The 18,766-nt window shown below is 46.6% G+C and overlaps 1 protein-coding gene across 1 annotated transcript in view; it reads left to right on the forward strand.

The window, feature by feature from the left end:
* OCSTAMP (osteoclast stimulatory transmembrane protein) overlaps positions 1-18,766 on the forward strand; it is a 103,846-nt gene that overhangs the window by 70,134 nt on the left and 14,946 nt on the right. The window contains exon 2 of the mRNA XM_075351775.1: positions 14,782-15,832. Coding sequence (XP_075207890.1) covers positions 14,782-15,832 — 1,051 coding nt within the window. The remainder of the gene's footprint in view (positions 1-14,781; positions 15,833-18,766) is intronic.

Below are 18,766 nucleotides of genomic sequence, written 5' to 3' on the forward strand. Positions count from 1 at the left end.
GTCCAGTCCTGCTAGTGCAGCCCAGTGTAGTTAACTGGGCTGCGGCTGCTGCACTACCTGTTCTCCTCATATCTGCTTCGCAGTCAATGCTACCGGTGTGACCACATGGCCTGACGTGCCCTGCACACACATGGCCAGTAGAGAGCCCCGGTGTCCAGAAACGCTTATTGGGGGACCGCTCGGTCTGACGTGTCCTACACATGTGGCCAACATGGCGCTTTATGGTGGTCTTCCGGTCAACGCTACCTGGGCACCACCTGGCCTGACGTGTTCCCTGCACACATGGTCGGTGTAGCGCCAGGCACACTGAAGCACTAACTGGGTTGTTGTCCGGTCTGACGTGTCCCTACACACGTGACCGACTCCCAGGTCTTCTGTGCAGTCAACAGGGAATTCCCACAACGATTCCAGCTTTGCCACATTTCTGGTGGCACAGTGCGCAGGCATAGAACATGACTGCCCGCTGTGGGATTCAGGCAGAGACTGAGATGCAGTGATGATGACATCAGTCAGTTTATTTGCAGAATAGCTCCAGCACTCAAGGATATATACAAGAGCGGTTTGAATGAAACTGATTTTTATTTTCTGCAAAAACAGTGCACCAGAGCAAAAAACAATATTTTGGCTATACAGCCTTTCTCAAGGTTTTGCATTCATGGATATTGAGGGGAAATGGAATGAGTCTGCAGGTTCAGACGATAATTATGATATCTGGGTAAGGGTAAGGTGCCCACAATTGCAGATTCATGTCTCATTATGCTGAAGAAAAGGGAGGAATGAGGGATGAAGGTGGAAATGTGCTGGGTGGGCCATAAGTATGGATACACCCTGATAAAGTGGAAGTGGCTGCTGATATCACTTTACTGTTTGTGGCATATTAGTACATGAGAGGTGCCAAACATTTGAGACCAGGTGACGCCCATGGTGGCCATCTGTAAAGCCGCTATTTTGAATTCAAGTTCACTTTTTTTAGTGGGAAGGGGGTCATGTGACACATCAAACACACTCTCCCACTCTTGACACACCAAGAGCAATGCTACCACAGACCTCCTGTATCCGTTGGTTCAGGTGCCCCACATCCTGGATCCTGGATCTCCAGCATTGCTTTGTGTGTCAAGAGTGGGAGAAGAGTATTGCATTGACAATTCAACACAATGGTCAGCAGTTTGAGCACATCCTTTAGTGGGTTACGGTCGTTGTTCCATGTCACAAACGTGTCAATAACTCGATAATGAATAAACCTAGGTTAAAAATGAGTATACCATTGTTTTTCTTGTGCAATTCTCCAGGTGTTTGATGTGTCACATGACCCCCTTCCCATTGAAAAAATAAAGTTGAATTCAAAATGGCGGCTTTGCAGATGGCTGCCATGGGCGTCACCCAGCTTCAAATGTTTGGCCCCTCCCATGTACTAATAAGCCACAAATGGTAAGGTGATATCAGCAACCACTTCCATTTTATCATGGTGTATCCATACTTATGGCCCACCCTGTATAGTGCACCTTTGGGTAACTTATGGGGAAAGAGGACCAAGTCCTGGAGACAAGTGGTGGCAGTGGTTGCCAGATCTGCATCAGATTTCAGCACCAAATTTGCAACTCCTGGCAGAAATCTGCAACAAAACGGCGTCAAAATCGTTTTGTGCATTTTTTAGCCAAGAGATGCAGATTTGGCACTGAAATTTTTCCACCATAATCCTGCACCCAAGCTTTATATCCTAGCAAGAAATCCTATCGCTATTGCATCAAAATGGCATGATATTGTGGTGCGTCTTTTGCCAGGAGGTGTAGATTGGGTGCAGGAATAAGGTGTAGAAATTTCAGCACCAAATCTGCATTTCTTGGCAACCCCCCCCCCCCACCCCCGCATTTTTCTGCCAGGAGATGCAGGTCTGTTTGTGGTTTTCCTGGTCAAGTTACCTGCGGTCACAGGTGGAGAGCCATGGCAGCCTCCAGCTGTGACCACAAATAACCTGAATGACGTCACCGCTCATTGCTGCGGCTCAGTCTGCCTGAAGCCCACAGCAGACAGCCATGTTCTATGCCCGCGCGCTGTGCCTTCAGTAATGCAGAAGAACTGGAATGGTCATGGGCCTTGCATGGATTATGCTGGACCTGGGTGTTTTGGGTGTTAATAAAGGAGTGAAAGAGGGTGGTTTTTTTTTGTATTTATTTCAAAGAATTTTTCAGTGTTTTGTGTTTACTTCTTTTCACTTACTGTTTCGTAATGGGGGATCTCATAGACACCTCCCATTTCTAATCTAGGGCTTAGTGGCAGCTGTGTGCTGCTTTAACCCTTTATTACCCGATTGCCACCACACCAGGGCAATTGGGATGAGCTACATAAATTTATAGGATTCTCATGGAAGCGACTGTTACGAATTGGCGCTGCCATAGCCACAAGCAGCCTACTGCAGTTGCAGTTATGCCCAGGCGCCGGCTGCTGTTTTTGGCCATCCAGCTGGCTGCTTCCTCCTCCACGTCCAAGTGTGGAGAGGTGGCTCGTGTGCATGCATGTGCCGATTTACCCCAGCCAGAGCCTAGCTCCAGTGTTTCGTCTAGTGAGCATGCTCAGCCTGATTGTGCCATTCCTGAGGCTAAAGGCCGCTTTACACGCTGCAACATAGCTAGCGATGTCGCTAGCGATCGCATTTGCAACCGTTATGTGTGCGTCACGGGCAAATCGTTGCCCGTGGCGAACAATATCGCTAGTACGCGTCACACGCACATACCTTCCTAACGATGTCGCTGTGGCCGGCGAACAAACTCTTTTTTAAGGGGGCGGTTCGTGCGGTGTCACAGCAACGCTACACAGCAGGCCCCCAATAGAAGCGGAGGGGCAGAGAGCAGCCCGATCAACGTCACTCCCACCTCGTTGGGTCTTCCGGTCAACGCTACCTGGGCACCACCCGGCCTGACGTGTTCCCTGCACACGTGGTCGGTGTAGCGCCAGGCACACTGAAGCGCTAACTGGGTTGTCGTCCGGTCTGACGTGTCCCTACACACGTGACCGGCTCCCAGTTCTCCTGTGCAGTCAACAGGGAATTCCTGGGCTGGGTGAGTGGACCCTGTGACGCTAACAGGGTTCACAGTCTCTCTTAAGTGTTACTTAACTTGGATCAGGCCCATATTATTTCAGAGCCACCCAGCTCTGTATTTTCCGCAGAACCTTCGGGTTGCCAGCAGCTCCTTTGTCATCTGGAGCACGGTGGGCCCCGACTGGCGATTGGGACATTTACCACCTTATCCTTATCTGCCAGTCCCCCCATAACAGCGACAATTCTGGGTGGCTGCAGGCTGCTATTTTTAGGCTAGGGGGCCCAATAAGCATGGCTCCCCCATCCTGAGAATACCGGCCCCTAGCTGTCGGCTTTATCATGGCTAGGTATCAAAATTGAAGGGGAACCGCACGCTGTTTTTTAAAATTATTTATGTAAATCACTACTCAAGAGCGGTGTAAAAGATTTAAATGAGAGATTGCAATTTTTGCTTTTGCTTTGCTTCTAAGGGTAGCCCAACCAGTTATTAGGTTTAGGGGGAAATCACTTTTTTCCACAGGGCCCAGTAGGTTTGGATTTCTTTTTTCCTTATTAATAAAGACCTTCAATTAGAAACTGCATTATGTGTTTACTTGGGTTATCTTTGTCTCATATTTAAATTTGTTTGATGATCTAAATCATGTAAGTGAGAAAAACATGCAAAAGAATAAGAAATCAAGAAGAGGCAAACACTTGACCACTGTAAATGTTAAACTTGCCGCACACTTAAAAAAGAATCAAAAAGGTGCAAATGACACAAAAATGTGAAGTTAATGGAGTAACATCATCAATTAATCTCATATCTATCTATCTATCTGCCTTTTAAAAACCTATCTATTATTTTCTTTGCTCGACTAATGCTTTTTCTCCTGCTAAAAAGTCAGCTTCATTCCACAAGACAATGGTAAATTATAAAACAAATTAAGAATAGCCTCAGCAATTACGTAAAAGACAAACATGCCCTCGACTTCCAAGAATACACACAAGCGGAAGTGTAAAATCTAATTTGTGGTTAATATTTTTAGAACAACATACGTCTTAATTATTTACTGTAAAAGGAGAACAGCTCCTTAAAAGTATAGCAGAGTCGAGATTGTTTGGCACAACTGATGATTTGCTATTTTATTATTTTTCATAGGGCTGCAGTTAACCTAATGTATTAGGCTCTGTACATACTAACGTTACAGCTTATAGATAGTCCTGAGATGGAACTGTCATCCGACAGGTGGCAGAGAACTTGGCTGACTGCCTTGAATTTCAGTGTGGTTCATCAGATATCTGGATACACCTAAAATACATTCTTCTCTGCTAAATCTATTTTTATTTATTTTACTTGCTTAATAATTTGTTTCCACAGCGCTTTACAGACATTCTTATCACTGCCTCCATTAGGGCTCACAATATAAATTCCCTATCTGTATGTCCTTGGAGTGTGGGAGGAAACCAGAGTACTCAAAGGAAACCCATGCAAACACAGGGACTACATACAAATGTGCCGCCCCCGTGCCAGCAGCCAGGCTGCTCGGATCTGGATCCGCAGTGGCTCGAGGGGTCTCCGGACCCGGGGGTCGTGCGGCCACTCAAATGAAAGGAGTATTTACAGGGGATTATGTTAGAGTTCGTGACGCCACCCGTGGTATGTGGTAATTTGGAGTACCACTGCTGCAGTTGGGAGTACCCGGGGGTGATAGAATGGGGCAGCCAGGTGTTAGAACCCTCCATGGCTAGGAGGAATGGCATGGGACTCAGTGGAGGGAAGTGCCATTGGGTGTGAAGGGGTCACTTGCGTACTCACTCAGTCCATTAAGCTGACACCGACAACTGGATAAACCAAAGTTGATAAACTGGATAAACCAAATGTGGTACCACATCCCGTCGGGATACAAACACCCCAGCTGTGAGGCCTGCCTCCCGGATGAACCCCCATCCTTGCATGGGGTCAAAACGATCCACCAGACGACAGCACCAAGGCCCTTGGACTCGGGAAGCGGTGCTCCTCTCCTGCTCTTTCTCTTCTCGGTTGCGGGCGGCAAGTTCCTGTTGTCGCCGGTCTCGTGCTGTCATCTCCATCTGCAGCTTTTGTTGATGTCATTCCCAGTAGGGGGCGTCAGTGTCCGGCCTTGGCTCCCTAGCTGGCATAGGCTTTAAGTGCACTCTTGCGGTCCCAACAGCCGTTGGGATGCCGCGTGATGGTGGAACCGGCAGCTCTTCAGTCTGCACTTCCGCCATTGCGGGCAAAGTAACCGACTGCTCCGCAGCCGGGGTTGCAGAGTCCAGGTGATCCGCCTCTAAGGACGGGCTCGGTGATACGGCCGGTTCTGATCGGGCCGGTGTCGGGGTGACCGCTGACGTGACCTGGTCGGGTGACAGAACCGGGGGTCCTGCAGCTGCATCTTCATAAATGGGGGCTGAAGGTTCCGCTGCCATGGTGGGAGCAGGCAGCTCGGCGTCCGCCGAGGACTGAGTTGGTGGCGGCAGAGTGCTTGCCGGGAGTGGGGGCGGTCTGGATCCCTCAGCCGCATCGGCCGGATTAGGGTAATCTTCAGGGACTGGGCAACCGCTTACCCTCTCTTCACGTGGGATTTAGATCTCATGGGCTCGCACCGCCACCGCCAGGCTCCTCATCTCTTCTCTCCAGTGTTCCAATATAAACAGGAACTGCGTCTGCATCCTTCTGCAAAGCTGCTCCGTCTCTTCCTCAATCCAGCTCGCGGTCCCGGGAACAGCACGTTCCGGTGACCAGCTCTACTCCGTCAGCCTCCTCTGCGCTGTCCAGGAACGTTATGGCAGAGTCCTGGTGTCCCTGCTTCTCTTCCGCTGTTACATGCCGTCATGCCCGCTTGGTTTTCACTTAGCACACTCTCGCTGCTCTGGCCCTCTGGGAACTTCCGGTTCCGGGCTCACTCTCAGGACGAAGGGCGGGGCTTCTACTTCACGTGCTTTTGTGGAGAAGATGGCGTTTTGGCACCAAAAGATGGCAGAAGATGATGGAATTGGCGGGAAACGGGGATCTTGACCCGCGGTTTCGACTTTTAAGGCGCATGTCATCCAGGTAAGTGGGTCCTGCTCGTATCCTGTTCGTGACGCCAGGAATTTGAGGTGTGCTGCCCCCGTGCTAGCAGCTGGGCTGCTCGGATCCGAATCCACGGTGGCCCGAGGGGTCTCCGGACCCGGGGGTCGTGCGGCCACTCAAATGAAGGGGGTATTTACAGGGGATTGTGTTTAGAGTTCGTGACGCCACCCGTGGTATGTGGTAATGTGGTTTACCACCGCTGCAGTTGGGAGTACCTGGGGGCGATAGAGTGGGGCAGCCAGGTGTTAGAACCCTCCACGGGTAGGGGGGATGCCCCGAGACTCGGTGATGGTGTTTGGGGAGTGCCGTTAGGTGCGAAGGGGGTCACTTTCGTACTCTCTCAGTCCATTAAGCTGACACCGACAACTGGATAAACCAAAGTTCTGGATACCACTGCCGCTGAGGGGAGCTAGTTCAGGTCCTGTCCCCAATGGTGCTGCCTGGTGATTCGTGACCTGTTTCCTGGCACTAAGTTTACTTCTCTGTTGGTCCTGATTGTATGGAACTAGTCGGGTCTCGCTCCCCGCTATGGCTAAGTGTGGGAGCTTGCTCTCAGGGTTCACGCTTGGGATTTTCTGGACCGTTTTAGTGGAAAGTCCTATCCCCCTCGTTGCACTAGTACCCCAATTTTGGAGCCGGTGGAGAGCACATTCTCGTCGGGTAAATTGTCAGGTTGCCTGAAGCTACTCCATCCACGTACCCCGTCGTGCCCTGGTCCCAGCCTGGTGATGGTGCAAGGCCGACGGCTATCCTCCTTGACAGTTCCGTGTCCCTTGCCATGATCCCCTGCAACCGGGGGTCCAGCTCCTTCTAGGCCCAGACCACCATCTGCCATCTAGATAGCTTCCTAGGAGCCCGGCTCCTGACCTCCTCTCTCCTTCACTTCCAACACACTCCCATCCACTTGACTGACTGACTGACACTCCTGACACTCCAGACCTCCTCTAACCAACCCCCCAAGTGGGCGACCCTATTCCACTCAGGCCGTCCACTGGTGTGTCTGGTGGGTGTGGTGCAGAGTGTACCTAGGATTTTGATTAGCTGATGTAGGCAACACCATCTAGTTGGGGACTCATAACCAAGAAGGATGTGGATATTGCACGGGAGGGCAGATTGTACAATACCCTGTGACGACCTGATAGTCCAGGGCGTCACAATTCTAACATGAGTTGGTGGGATATCCAGAAATGAGATGATCTATGAGGAACGTTTCAAAGGAAGCCCCCTCCATTGTGCCAAATATAGAGGGAGAGATGTCTCAAGATTATGGATGATGACTGGTGGAGAAATTCCTAGGTCTGCTAGTTACTACAAAGCTTCCTCTCAAATAGGATTTGAACTTTCTTGGCACTTTTTGGCTTTTTCACATTCCAATGGCCATTAAGCAAAAAGTACTACAGTTAGAATTTAGGGTTTTAGCTTGTGCATCTGAATACCAATACAATATCTGTAAAGAGCTGACACCTAACATGTGCAAATTTCTTCTCCAGTTGGGACTTTTTGGAGGGACCAAGACCTAGATGCGACTGCTGTCTGTACCACGTATACTTCTATCAGAGACACATGTCTAAAGCCTGCTTTACACCTTATGATCCAGCATACGATATCGTATGCGATCGTAACCGCCCCCATCGTATGCGCGGCACGTTCAATTTGTTGAATGTGCCGCACATACGATTAACCCCCGTCACACGTACTTACCTGTCCATACGACCTCGATGTGGGCGGCGAACGTCCACTTCCTGGAGTGGGAGGGACGTTCGGCGTCACAGCGACGTCACGCGGCAGCCGGCCAATAGAAGCGGAGGGGCGGAGCTGAGCGGGACGTAAACATCCCGCCCACCTCCTTCCTTCCGCATTACCGGCCGTGAGCCGCAGGACGCAGGTAAGATCTGTTCATCGTTCCCGGGGTGTCACACACTGCAATGTGTGCTACCCCGGGTACGATGAACAACCTGACTTTCAATTCATGAGGAATGAACGATGTGCGTGCGATGAACGTTTTACCGTTCAATCGCAATCGCACGTAGCTGTCACACACTGTAATGTACCTTACGATGCCGGATGTACGTCACTTACGACGTGACCCCGCCGACACGTTGTAAGATACATTGCAGCGTGTAAAGCGGGCTTAAGAGAGTGGCTAATCCTGTACGCTGCTTAGGGCCCTTTTTATTATTGAATGGGTTTCATTTATGAGTCCTGATTAATATTTTGTCCCATTCTCCAGGGATCCAATAAATATATGGCGTGGGTCTCAATGGACTCATAAAAAGCATATTATTCCCTAATCTATTTCTACCAGAGGGATTATAACAAGTTTTTTATTTGAGATGAGCGATGCTGCCAAGGATCAGATTGGTTCAGGATCGCCAAGCCTGTCTGAAATTGTCGATTGAATCGTTAATACTAGCTGATCCGATCGTCAATCCTAGTCGCACCCATTAAATTCAATGGGAGGCAAAAGTGATGTGTTGTAAAATGGTGTAGGGGGGGGCTATAAAAGAAAAAAAGATTAAAACAGTACATACTTACCGAGTCCCCGCGGCTGCAGCGCTACTTCTGGGTACAATAATTATCTATAATGCGTATTCACTGCTTTCCTCTTCCACCAGCATCTCTGATTAGCTGCCATTGGACCACGTTCCCATCCTCTGAGATAGTGTCTGTAATTGGTTGGAATCACAAACGCTGTCTGTGTCCTTATACTGGTGATAAATAAATAAAATATTTGGTGTAGGGTCCAACCCTGTATTGATACCAGCACAGATAAAGCCAAGGCTTGAATGTCTGCACTAGATTTCAGCACCAAATTTGGACCTCCTGGAATAAAACTGCACCAAAACAGCGTCAAAACTGTTTTTGTGCATTTTTTTTGCCAAGAGATGCAGATTTGGTGCAAAAATTTGTACACCTTATTTCTGCAATCTACACCTCCTGGCAGAAAATGGCATCACTACTGTGTCATATCGCATGTGGTAGTAATACGTTTTTTGCTAGGAGGTGTAGATTGTGTGCAGAAATATGGTGTAAAAGTTTTAGTACCAAATCTGCATCTCTTGGCAAAAAACACAGTTTTCTGATAGGAGATGCAGGTCTGTGAACTCAGTGAAAGTTCATTGAGATCACCTGAGGTCAGGTTACCTGCAGTCACAGGTGGAGGGCGGTGGGAACCTACAGCTGTGACCGCAAATAACGTGAGTGATGTGACCGCTCATTGCTGCGGTTCAGTCTCTGCCTGAAGTTACCAGCATGTGGACAAGTTTTATTGCCACATGTTGTTAGTTAGATGCAGCAGAGCTGGAATCGTCTTGGGACCTCTCGTGGATTAAGTCGGGCCTGGGTCTTTTGGGGGTTAATAAAGTGGTGAGAAGGGTGGGATTTTTGTATATTATTTCAAATAAAGGATTTTGGTGTTTGTTTATTTCTTTTCACTTAGAGATTAGTAATCGGGGGGGTCTCATAGATGCCTCCCATTACTAATCTAGGGCTTAGTAGCAGCTGTGAACTGTGATTAACCCCTTATTACCCCGATTGCCACCTCACCAGGGCAATTGGGAGAAGCCGTGTAAAGTGCCAGGAGTGATACATCTAATGGATGGGACAATCCTGGGCAGCTGCAGGCTGCTATTATGAGGCTGAGGTGGCTCAATAAGCATGGGTCATTTCAGCCTGAGAATACCAGCCCCCAGCTGTCGGTTTTATCATAGCTGGGTGTCAAAATTAGGGAGGGAGACCACACTCTGTTTTTTAAAAATCATTTATTTAAATAATTTAAAAAAAGCCCCATGCAGTTCCTCCAATTTTGATGCACAGCCAAGAAAAAACACAAAGAAAATAGATATTTTTCAGCTCACCAGTCTGTAGATCTAGACGTCCATTCGGGCCAGTGCACGGTATCTGTGGTTGGCTTCCACAGGTGTAGCAATCATTGAAGGGAGGAGGGGATGGAAAACAAACCAGCACTGATGTCTGTAAAATTCTTCATTTGTTACAAAATCATCTTAAAATCGAGATGGATCAATCCTTCCAAAAGCCCCAATTCCACCTTACGCGTTTCAGAGAAAAAACTCCATGATCATAGGCAAATGTTTGTTTTCCATCCCCTCCTCCCTTCAATGATTGCTACATCCAAGAAAGGCGCACAGCTGGGGACTGCAGCTTATAGTCGTGAGCTTTATCTGTGCTGAAATCAATAGATAGGGGAACCACACACCAATTTTTTTATTTTTTTTATTTTATACCATGATATAATAGACCCACAGAAGGGTCTGTGATTCCAACCAGAGAAATCAGTGAATATGCATTTGGGATAATTATCAGCAATGGGAGTAGCGGTGCAGCTGCTGGGAGACTCAGTAAGTACGTACTGCTTTAACACTTTTGTTTCCTTATTTTTTACCGTAGCCATGTAGTATGAGTAGGTGCAGGATGGTTTTTGCCATCTGAACATTTACCGATCTTTGCAAAGATCGACGACTTTTGCAGTAAATGATTACATGTCCGATCCTGCCAAAGATGGTATAATTTTAACATTTTCCAATCTTTGCCGATCAGGATGGCTCATCTCTACTCTTTATACATCATTGTGATCATGCTATAACATCCAAAGATGCCCACTGAATCTATGTTATTAGGTACAATATTTAGTATCGGCAATGTTGGGCAGAGTTTAATTGTCTTTGAAAATTTGACTATATGAAGCCCAGGTATTTTTATGAGAGCTTTGTCTATATTAAGGCTATGTGCGCACTGGGAAATGGAATTTTCTTGAGAAAATTCCGCATGCTCTCAAAGATTACCGCACCCGCGGTAAAAAACCGTGGGAAACCGCACCCGAAAACCGCATGCGGTTTGCTGCTGTTTTACCGCGGTATTATTCGCCGTATTGCCGCGGTTTTGCCGCGTGCGGGTTGGGATGTGCTTTATTGCATTCAATGCAATAAAGCACATTGAAGAAAAAAAAAAAAAAAAGTCATTTAATCCTGAGATAGTAGATAGACAGAAGAATAGATAGAGGGATAGATAGACAGACAGAGGGATAGATAGATAGAGGACAGATCGCTGCATTTCCCACGGTCGGCAGTGAGTTCACATTACCGGCCGTGGGAAATGACCGGTAATTACCTCTGCTGTCTGCTGCATTCAGCCTGTGTCTGTGACAGTCGCGGCTGGATGTCAGCAGTGCAGGACGCCGGAGCCGGAGCTGTGGATTATGTCGGAGCTTTGCTTGGGGGGGGTTAATAAAAGGGTGAACGAGGCTTGTTGGTTTTATTTAAAATAAAGGATTTTTCGGTGTCTGTGTTTTTTCACTTTACTTACGGGTTGATCATGTCAGCTGTCACATAGACGCTGCCATGATCAAGCCTGGGGTTAATGGCGGTGATCCACTGCCATTAACCCCTTGTTATATTACCCTGACCGCCACTGCTACACGGCGGCAGGAAGAGCCGAGGACACTCCCGGTGCTGCCGCATAATGCATGCGACAGTGCCGGGGCAGCTGCGGCTGATATTCTCGGCTGCCGGAGGGGGAGTGAGGCGGGGGACATTAACCCTGCCCCTCTCCCTCCCCAGCCTGAGGATACCAGGCTGCCGCTGTGTGCTTACCTCGGCTGGAAGGTAAAAATACAGCGGAGCCCACGTTCTTTGTTTTCTATATGTCCGTTTTCTTTCTATGTGTGTTCTATATGTCTGTGTCTGTGTTCTATGTGTCTGTGATGTCTGTGTGTGTGTGATCTGTGTGTGTTTACTCTCTGCTCCGCTTCCTCTTCCTGTAATGACATCACTTCCCTGCAAAACCGCAGACAGGCGATGCACATTACCGGAGGTAAACCGCGAAATACCGCAGGGAATAACGCAGGAAAACGCAGTGAACCGCACAGAATTTGCTGCCTGCGTTATTCCCTGCGGGATTTCATGATTACATTGGAGTCAATGGAGTGAAATCCCGCAGCGATGTGCGGAACAGAAGTGACATGCACTTGTTTTTGCTGCGGGATTCCTGCAGCAAAACATGCAGCTGTCAAATTCCGCCCAGTGCGCACAGGATTTTTTTTCTCCATAGGATTTGCTGGTGATTCACTGCAGAGATGTTATGAACATTTTCTGCAGCGAAACATGCAGCAAATCCGCGAAAAATCCGCGGCAAAATCCAGTAAGTGCGCACATAGCCTAAAAGAGAAACAAATCTCCTAAAAACAATAATATCATGATTGAAACTGACTTTTCTAAGCTTCAAACTCAATAGACCAGAATTACTCCAACTAAGAGAACCAAAAAGAGTAGAATGGAAGTTATCTGCTTATTAATCGTTAAATAGTTAAAATGGAATATGAAACAAAAGGAATACTGTTCACCTTAAGGATTCCTCTTTGCTCCTGTTTTAAGACTTCACAGTTCTGTCAGTTTTTGCCTCCTGGATCTTTTTGAGAGACAAGGAATAACTGCTCCGTCAATTACTGGCTGCAGTGGTGATGTGTCTCAGACAGTAATTGACTGAGTTTTCAATTTCATTGTGACCCTTTTAGAAAAAAGCAACAAAAAAAGCATCCAGTAGACAAAGCCTTAAGGCTATGTGCGCACTAGAAAAGTGAATTTTCTCAAGAAAATTTCTTGAGAAACTTCTGGGAGTTGAAGATTACCGCACCTGCGGTAAAAAACCGCACCGATTTTGCCGCGGTTTTTTTGCAGGTTGGTCCCTGCGGGTTTTTTATGCTGAACTGCAATAAATAATATAGATAATAGATAGATAATCGATAGACAGATAATGGATAGAGGGAAAGATGGATAGATGAATAGATAGATAGATAGATAGATGAGAAAGACCTATATAATGTCCCACCCCCCCTGCATATTCTAAGCTGGCACCCTTTAGTGACTTTCATGTGGCACTAAAGGGTGCCTAGCCTTGTATTTAGCCAAAAAATAAATAAATTTAAAAAAAATGACATGAGGTCCCCCCATCTTTTGTAGCCAGCTAGGGTAAAGCAGATGGCTACAGCCTGCAGACCACAGCTGGCAGCTTCACCTTGGCTGGTAATCCAAAACAGAGGGCACCCCACGCTGTTATTTTACATTAAATAAATAATTTAAAGCAAAAAACGTTGGGTGCCCCCCATATTGGATCACCAGCCAAGGTAAAGCGGACAGCTGGCGTATGATATTCTCAGACTAGGGAGGTCCACTGTTATTGGACACTCCCCAGCCTAAAAATATCAGGCTGCATCCGCCCCAGAAGTGGCACATCCATTAGACGTGCCAATCCTGGCGCTTCGCCCCAACTCATCCCGTTGCCCTGGTGCGGTGGCAAACGGGGTAATAGATGGGGTTGATGCCAGGTGTGTAATGTCACCTGGCATCAAGCCCTGTGGTTAGTGATGTCACGCGTCTATCAGATACCTGACATCACCAACCCTGTCAGTAAGAAATAAAAAATAGACAACAAAAAAAGTTTTATTTGAAAAAGCACTCCCCACATTCCCTTTTTCACCAATTTATTGACAAGAACAATCAAATCCGGGTCCGGCATAATCCAATAAGGGGGGGGGGGGTCCCACGACGATCCATACCATAGTCACTGTCCCAGTAAGTGAAGAACAGAAGGTTCCCCATTGGCTGGGAGAGTAATGCAGTGACCTGAGCTAACATCAATAGGTCAGCCCAGGTCACTGCAGGGGATGACCAGCGCCGCCATAAGGAGGTTAGATGAGATCATTACCTGCTGTGATGATCTCCTGCAGTCCTGCCATCAGCGCTGTCACTGCCTTCTATGCCCGCCGCGTTGTCAGCAGTATTGCGAGAGCCCGTGACGTCACCGCCAGTGACAGTCTCGGGCCGTGGGCATAGACGGCAGTGACATCGGTGACGTCAGGAGGCAGGAGATCGTCACAGCAGGTAATGATCTCATCTCACCTCCTGACAGCAGCGCCTGTCATCCCCGCGGCTGCACGCACTGCTGTGTGTCAGTGTCTGCCTGCGCTGCAGGGTGACAAGCTGCTGATACTGCGGGCAGACACTGACACACAGCAGTGTAGGCAGCCGCGGGGCCGGAGCGGGACACAGACTGCACGGGCACCTGGAGGTCACACGGAAGTGCTTCTGTGCAGCGTCCAGGGAGTGTGACGTCTGTGTTTACTCTGCTCCGCTTCCTCTTCTGTCATAATGACATCACTTCCTGCAAAACCGCAGGCAGCGATGAACATTGCCGCAGGTAAAGCGCGGCTATACCGGGGGTATACCGCACATCATTTGCTACCTGCGGTATACCCCCGGAATTTCGCGATTACATTACAGTGAATGGAGTGAAATACCGGGGGGTATACCGCAGGTACCTGTGGAAAAGAAGTGACATGCACATTTTCTCAAGAACTTTTCTCAAGAAAATCTTCACAAAGAATTTTCTTGAGAAAAAAACGCAGTGTGCGCACAGCTATTTTTTTTCCCCATAGGTTTTGCTGGGAAATGTCTGCAGAAAGATTTCAAACATTTCTCAAGAAATTTCCGCAGCAAAACTGCGGGTAAATCCGCGGGTAAAAACGCCTAGTGCGCACAGGGCCTAAATGTTCTTAAGGGAAATTTGGCCTTCTCAGCCTAAAACATATGATCTCCTAGTTTTCTAAATTTTCTTTTGCATGTTTCTTATTCCAATTCATATTCCTTCTTCTTTCCAGATCATCATGTTGGCAAAACTTTAAGAAGATTTACTTAAAAATTCATGGCTGGTACTGGGAACTTTCATCTGCATATTCTGATCCAATTCCTAAAAACTGGCAGCAAATCCTAATACTTTTTATTTTGTGCTTTGTTTTAACTTCCTTGGCTGGTACTTTTCTTTACATATGGTTATCTCATTCCTTACAGTATGAGTCAGTACTCGCCTCTATTTTGGCCCTAACAACAACTTTCCTCTTATGCATTATCCTTGTTCTCATTCATCCAATCCGTTGCATCTTGACCATTATCATCCCAACCCTAGGAACCAAACAAGGCCGCCGGCTACTGTTATCCACGTGCTTTATGTTCATGGCTATTAACATCTTACCTAATATCTTCAGAAACCTGAAAAATATTTTCCAGATCATTAGCTGTATCTCTCAACACTCTTCAGAAAAGGTCATTAACTCCACCAAAACCTTCCAAGATTTGATTTTTGAATTGAGGAACATAGTTAAAAAGACTGCAGATGTGATGGCAGGGCTTCAGCTGAGGTTTGGTCCACAGGTGAACCTTTTAGCAAATATTAATAGTTCTTTGGTCTCTAATCAAATATCTGCAGTGGCCAATAACATGAAGAAGGACTTTGAAACTGTGGAATTGGCTTTTAAGGATTTACACCTAGTGACAAACAGGGTGATTGCTGGATTTTTCATCTTGTATGTTCTTTATAATTCTACCTGGTACTTAAGAAACTACCTAACTAATATCAAGTTCGACAACAAATATATTACAAGACAACTGATAGAAATGGCCCAGAAAAATAACATTACAGATTTAAATAATTGCTCTTCACTAAGGTTAATAAAGTCAACTGGATTCAAGATGTCGAGAAAGGAGCTTGGCTCTATCTTGTTTCGTCTTCTGAACATTTTGGTGTTTGCTCTGCTTTCTGTGCTCATCATAGCTATGGACCACATAGTTTTTCAGCTTGCTTTAGAGGTTGGCAACTGGGTGGAAAAACTGCCGGCTATGCAAGTGACTTTTTATATGAATTATAACTACCAAGTAAGTATTGGTAATGATCAAGGGAATCCAAGGGATGGCACATTTACTGGATGAACTTTTGATTTGTTATGCAAAGTACTTACTTTTCATTGATTACTAAATCCTTTTTGCCATTTTAAAGGGAACCTGTCAGGTGCAATATGCACCCAGAACCACGAGCAGTTCTGGGTGCATATTTCTAATCCCTGCCTGCCTATGAAACTAGCGGCATAAATAAAGAGATCTTTAGAAAAAGTATTTCTAAAGATCCTTTATGATATTCTAATGAGCACAGGAACTAGTCGCAAAGGCATTAGTTCCTGCGCCTATCCCGTCCTCTTAGCATGTCAGCAGCCCACAGGGGCATGCTAACATGCTATTCAATGCCCACTGTCTAATGTCATCAGCAGTTATGCACGTACCTGTGTCCATTGTCACCACATCAGGCGCCGGGCAGGGTGCATGATCAGAAGTCCCCGGCACTTCCGGTCTAGTGCACTAGACTTCTCTGAGGCTGGGACGCGTACACCCAGCTTCATGGTGCGCATGACTGGAAATGCCGGGGACTTTTATCATGCGCAGTGAGTTTAACCCCTTAACGACCCATGACGTACTAGATACGTCATGGATCGTGTGCCGGTAAGCCCGATCGGCGCACATATCAGCTGTTATCAACAGCTGATATGTGTGCCTGCTAGCTGCGGGTGGAATCGCTTCCACCCGCGGCCATTAACCCCTTACATTTCGCTGCCAAAGTCTTGGCAGCGATATGTACATGGGCGCCGCCATGACAGTGACTTACCCCGCCCCCACCGGAAGTCACGTGACATGATCACGTGACTTTCAGCGGTTGCCATGGTAGCACAGGGTCATGTGATGACGCCTGTAGCTAACATGAGTCACTTCCTCTCAATGCCGGAATACAGCCGGCATTGAAAGTGAAGCAGCAAATCTGCAGTTCTCAGCTCTGTAGCTGAGATCTGCAGATAGTGCAGAGCGATCGGATTGCTGATCGCAATAGCCCCCTAGGGGGACTAGTAAAATAAAAAAAAAAAAGTAAAAAAAAAGTTTTAAAAAATTAAAAAAAAATAAAAAAACCTAAAAGTTCAAATCACCCCCCTTTCACCCCATTGAAAATTAAAGGGTTAAAAAAATAAAAAATACACACATATTTAGTATCGCCGCGTTCAGAAATGCCCGATCTATCAAAATATAAAATCAATGAATCTGATCAGTAAACGGCGTAGCGGCAAAAAAATTCCAAACGCCAAAATTACGCTTTTTGGTCGCCGCAAATTTTGCGCAAAATGCAATAACAGGCGATCAAAACGTAGCATCTGCGCAAAAATGGTACCGTTAAGAACGTCAGGTCGAGACGCAAAAAATAAGCCATCACTGAGCCTCAGATCCTGAAAAATGAGAACGCTATGGGTTTTGGAAAATGGCGCAAAACGTGCGCCACGTTTTTTGGACAAGCTTGTGAATTTTTTTTAACCCCTTAGATACAAGTAAACCTATACATGTTTGGTGTCTACAAACTCGCACCGACCTGAGGCATCATACCCACACATCATTTTTACCATATAGTGAACACGGTGAATAAAATATCCCAAAAACTATTGTACAATCCCACTTTTTTGCAATTTTTCCGCACTTGGAATTTTTTTGCCGTTTTCCAGTACACTATATGGTAAAACTTATGGTTTCATTTAAAAGTACAACTCGTCCCGCAAAAAACAAGCCCTCATATGGCAAGATTGATGGAAAAATAAAAAAGTTACGCCTCTCGGAAGAAGGGGAGCAAAAAACAAAAACGCAAAAACGGAAAGTGCCCGGGGGCTGAAGGGGTTAAGCACGGCGTTCTGAGGCAGTGCAAAGGAAACAGGTACGCACATCACTGCTGACGATGACGTTGGGCAATGGGCACTGAATAGTATGTCAGCATGCCCCTGTGAGTGGGCTAACATGCTAAGAGGGTGGAATGAGCGTATGAACTAACACCCTTGCGACCAGTCCCTGTACTCATTAGCATATCATAAAGGATCTTTAGAATTTTTTTTTTCTAAAGATCTTTATGTGTATGCTACTAGATACAGGGACAGTTAGGCAGGGATTAGCAATATGCACCCAGAACTGCTCATGGTTCTGGGAGCATATTGCACCTGCCAGGTTCCCTTTAAGACAAATTAATGCAACTGTAAGCCATTAGACTCAGCCTATGATGTTTATTTGATCGTAGTTCCCAAGAGCAGACTTCATTGCACACACATTGAAAGGTTGTGTTTTAATAGATAGCAAGAGTGCTGCATCTTAAAAAAGTAAAAATGCTCACACCTCTCCCTTTTTTAATAGCTTTGTGTTTTGCCATCAAAGAGATAGGAGCCTGGTTTTGTATTCAATTTCTTAACCTTTCAATGACGATAAAGCCAGTTTCCAAATGTTCAGTGGTAGAGTTAATGCAAGTTGACTAGCACATCCCAGGCCAATGCTGGACTGGCACAGGGGAACTTCTTCTCTGTGGCTTTTCTTTTGTTTAGTCCAACTTTCGTGATGTCATTGTTGCTGCGTTGATGCACATGTGACGTCGCCATAAGCAGACGAATAAAAAGAGGAACTGTGGATGCACAGGTAAGAGGCTTTGTCCAGTGGCTACTGATGACTTTCATCACTGATGGACTATGATGTGTAAATCGATTCTTGCCACCTCTAGTAGCACAGAGATAGGATGAACCAGACTTTTTTTTTCTCTCCAAAGACCCCATCATGCATGGTCTTCCTCTATGATGTGACAGTGTTGTCTGGGGAACTAAATACATTGAAGCATAAGCAAACCAAGCCACCTTTGCAACCATGGACGCCAAGACCTCAGCTAAAATATTTAGTCTTAGCAAACAAATTTATGAGGATTTTTACCGTTAGAAACATTTGCGTCAGACGACTGAACCTTAGTGGTTA

Source organism: Anomaloglossus baeobatrachus, chromosome 5 (assembly GCF_048569485.1).
Source record: "Anomaloglossus baeobatrachus isolate aAnoBae1 chromosome 5, aAnoBae1.hap1, whole genome shotgun sequence".
NCBI classification, from domain to species: Eukaryota; Metazoa; Chordata; class Amphibia; order Anura; family Aromobatidae; genus Anomaloglossus; species Anomaloglossus baeobatrachus.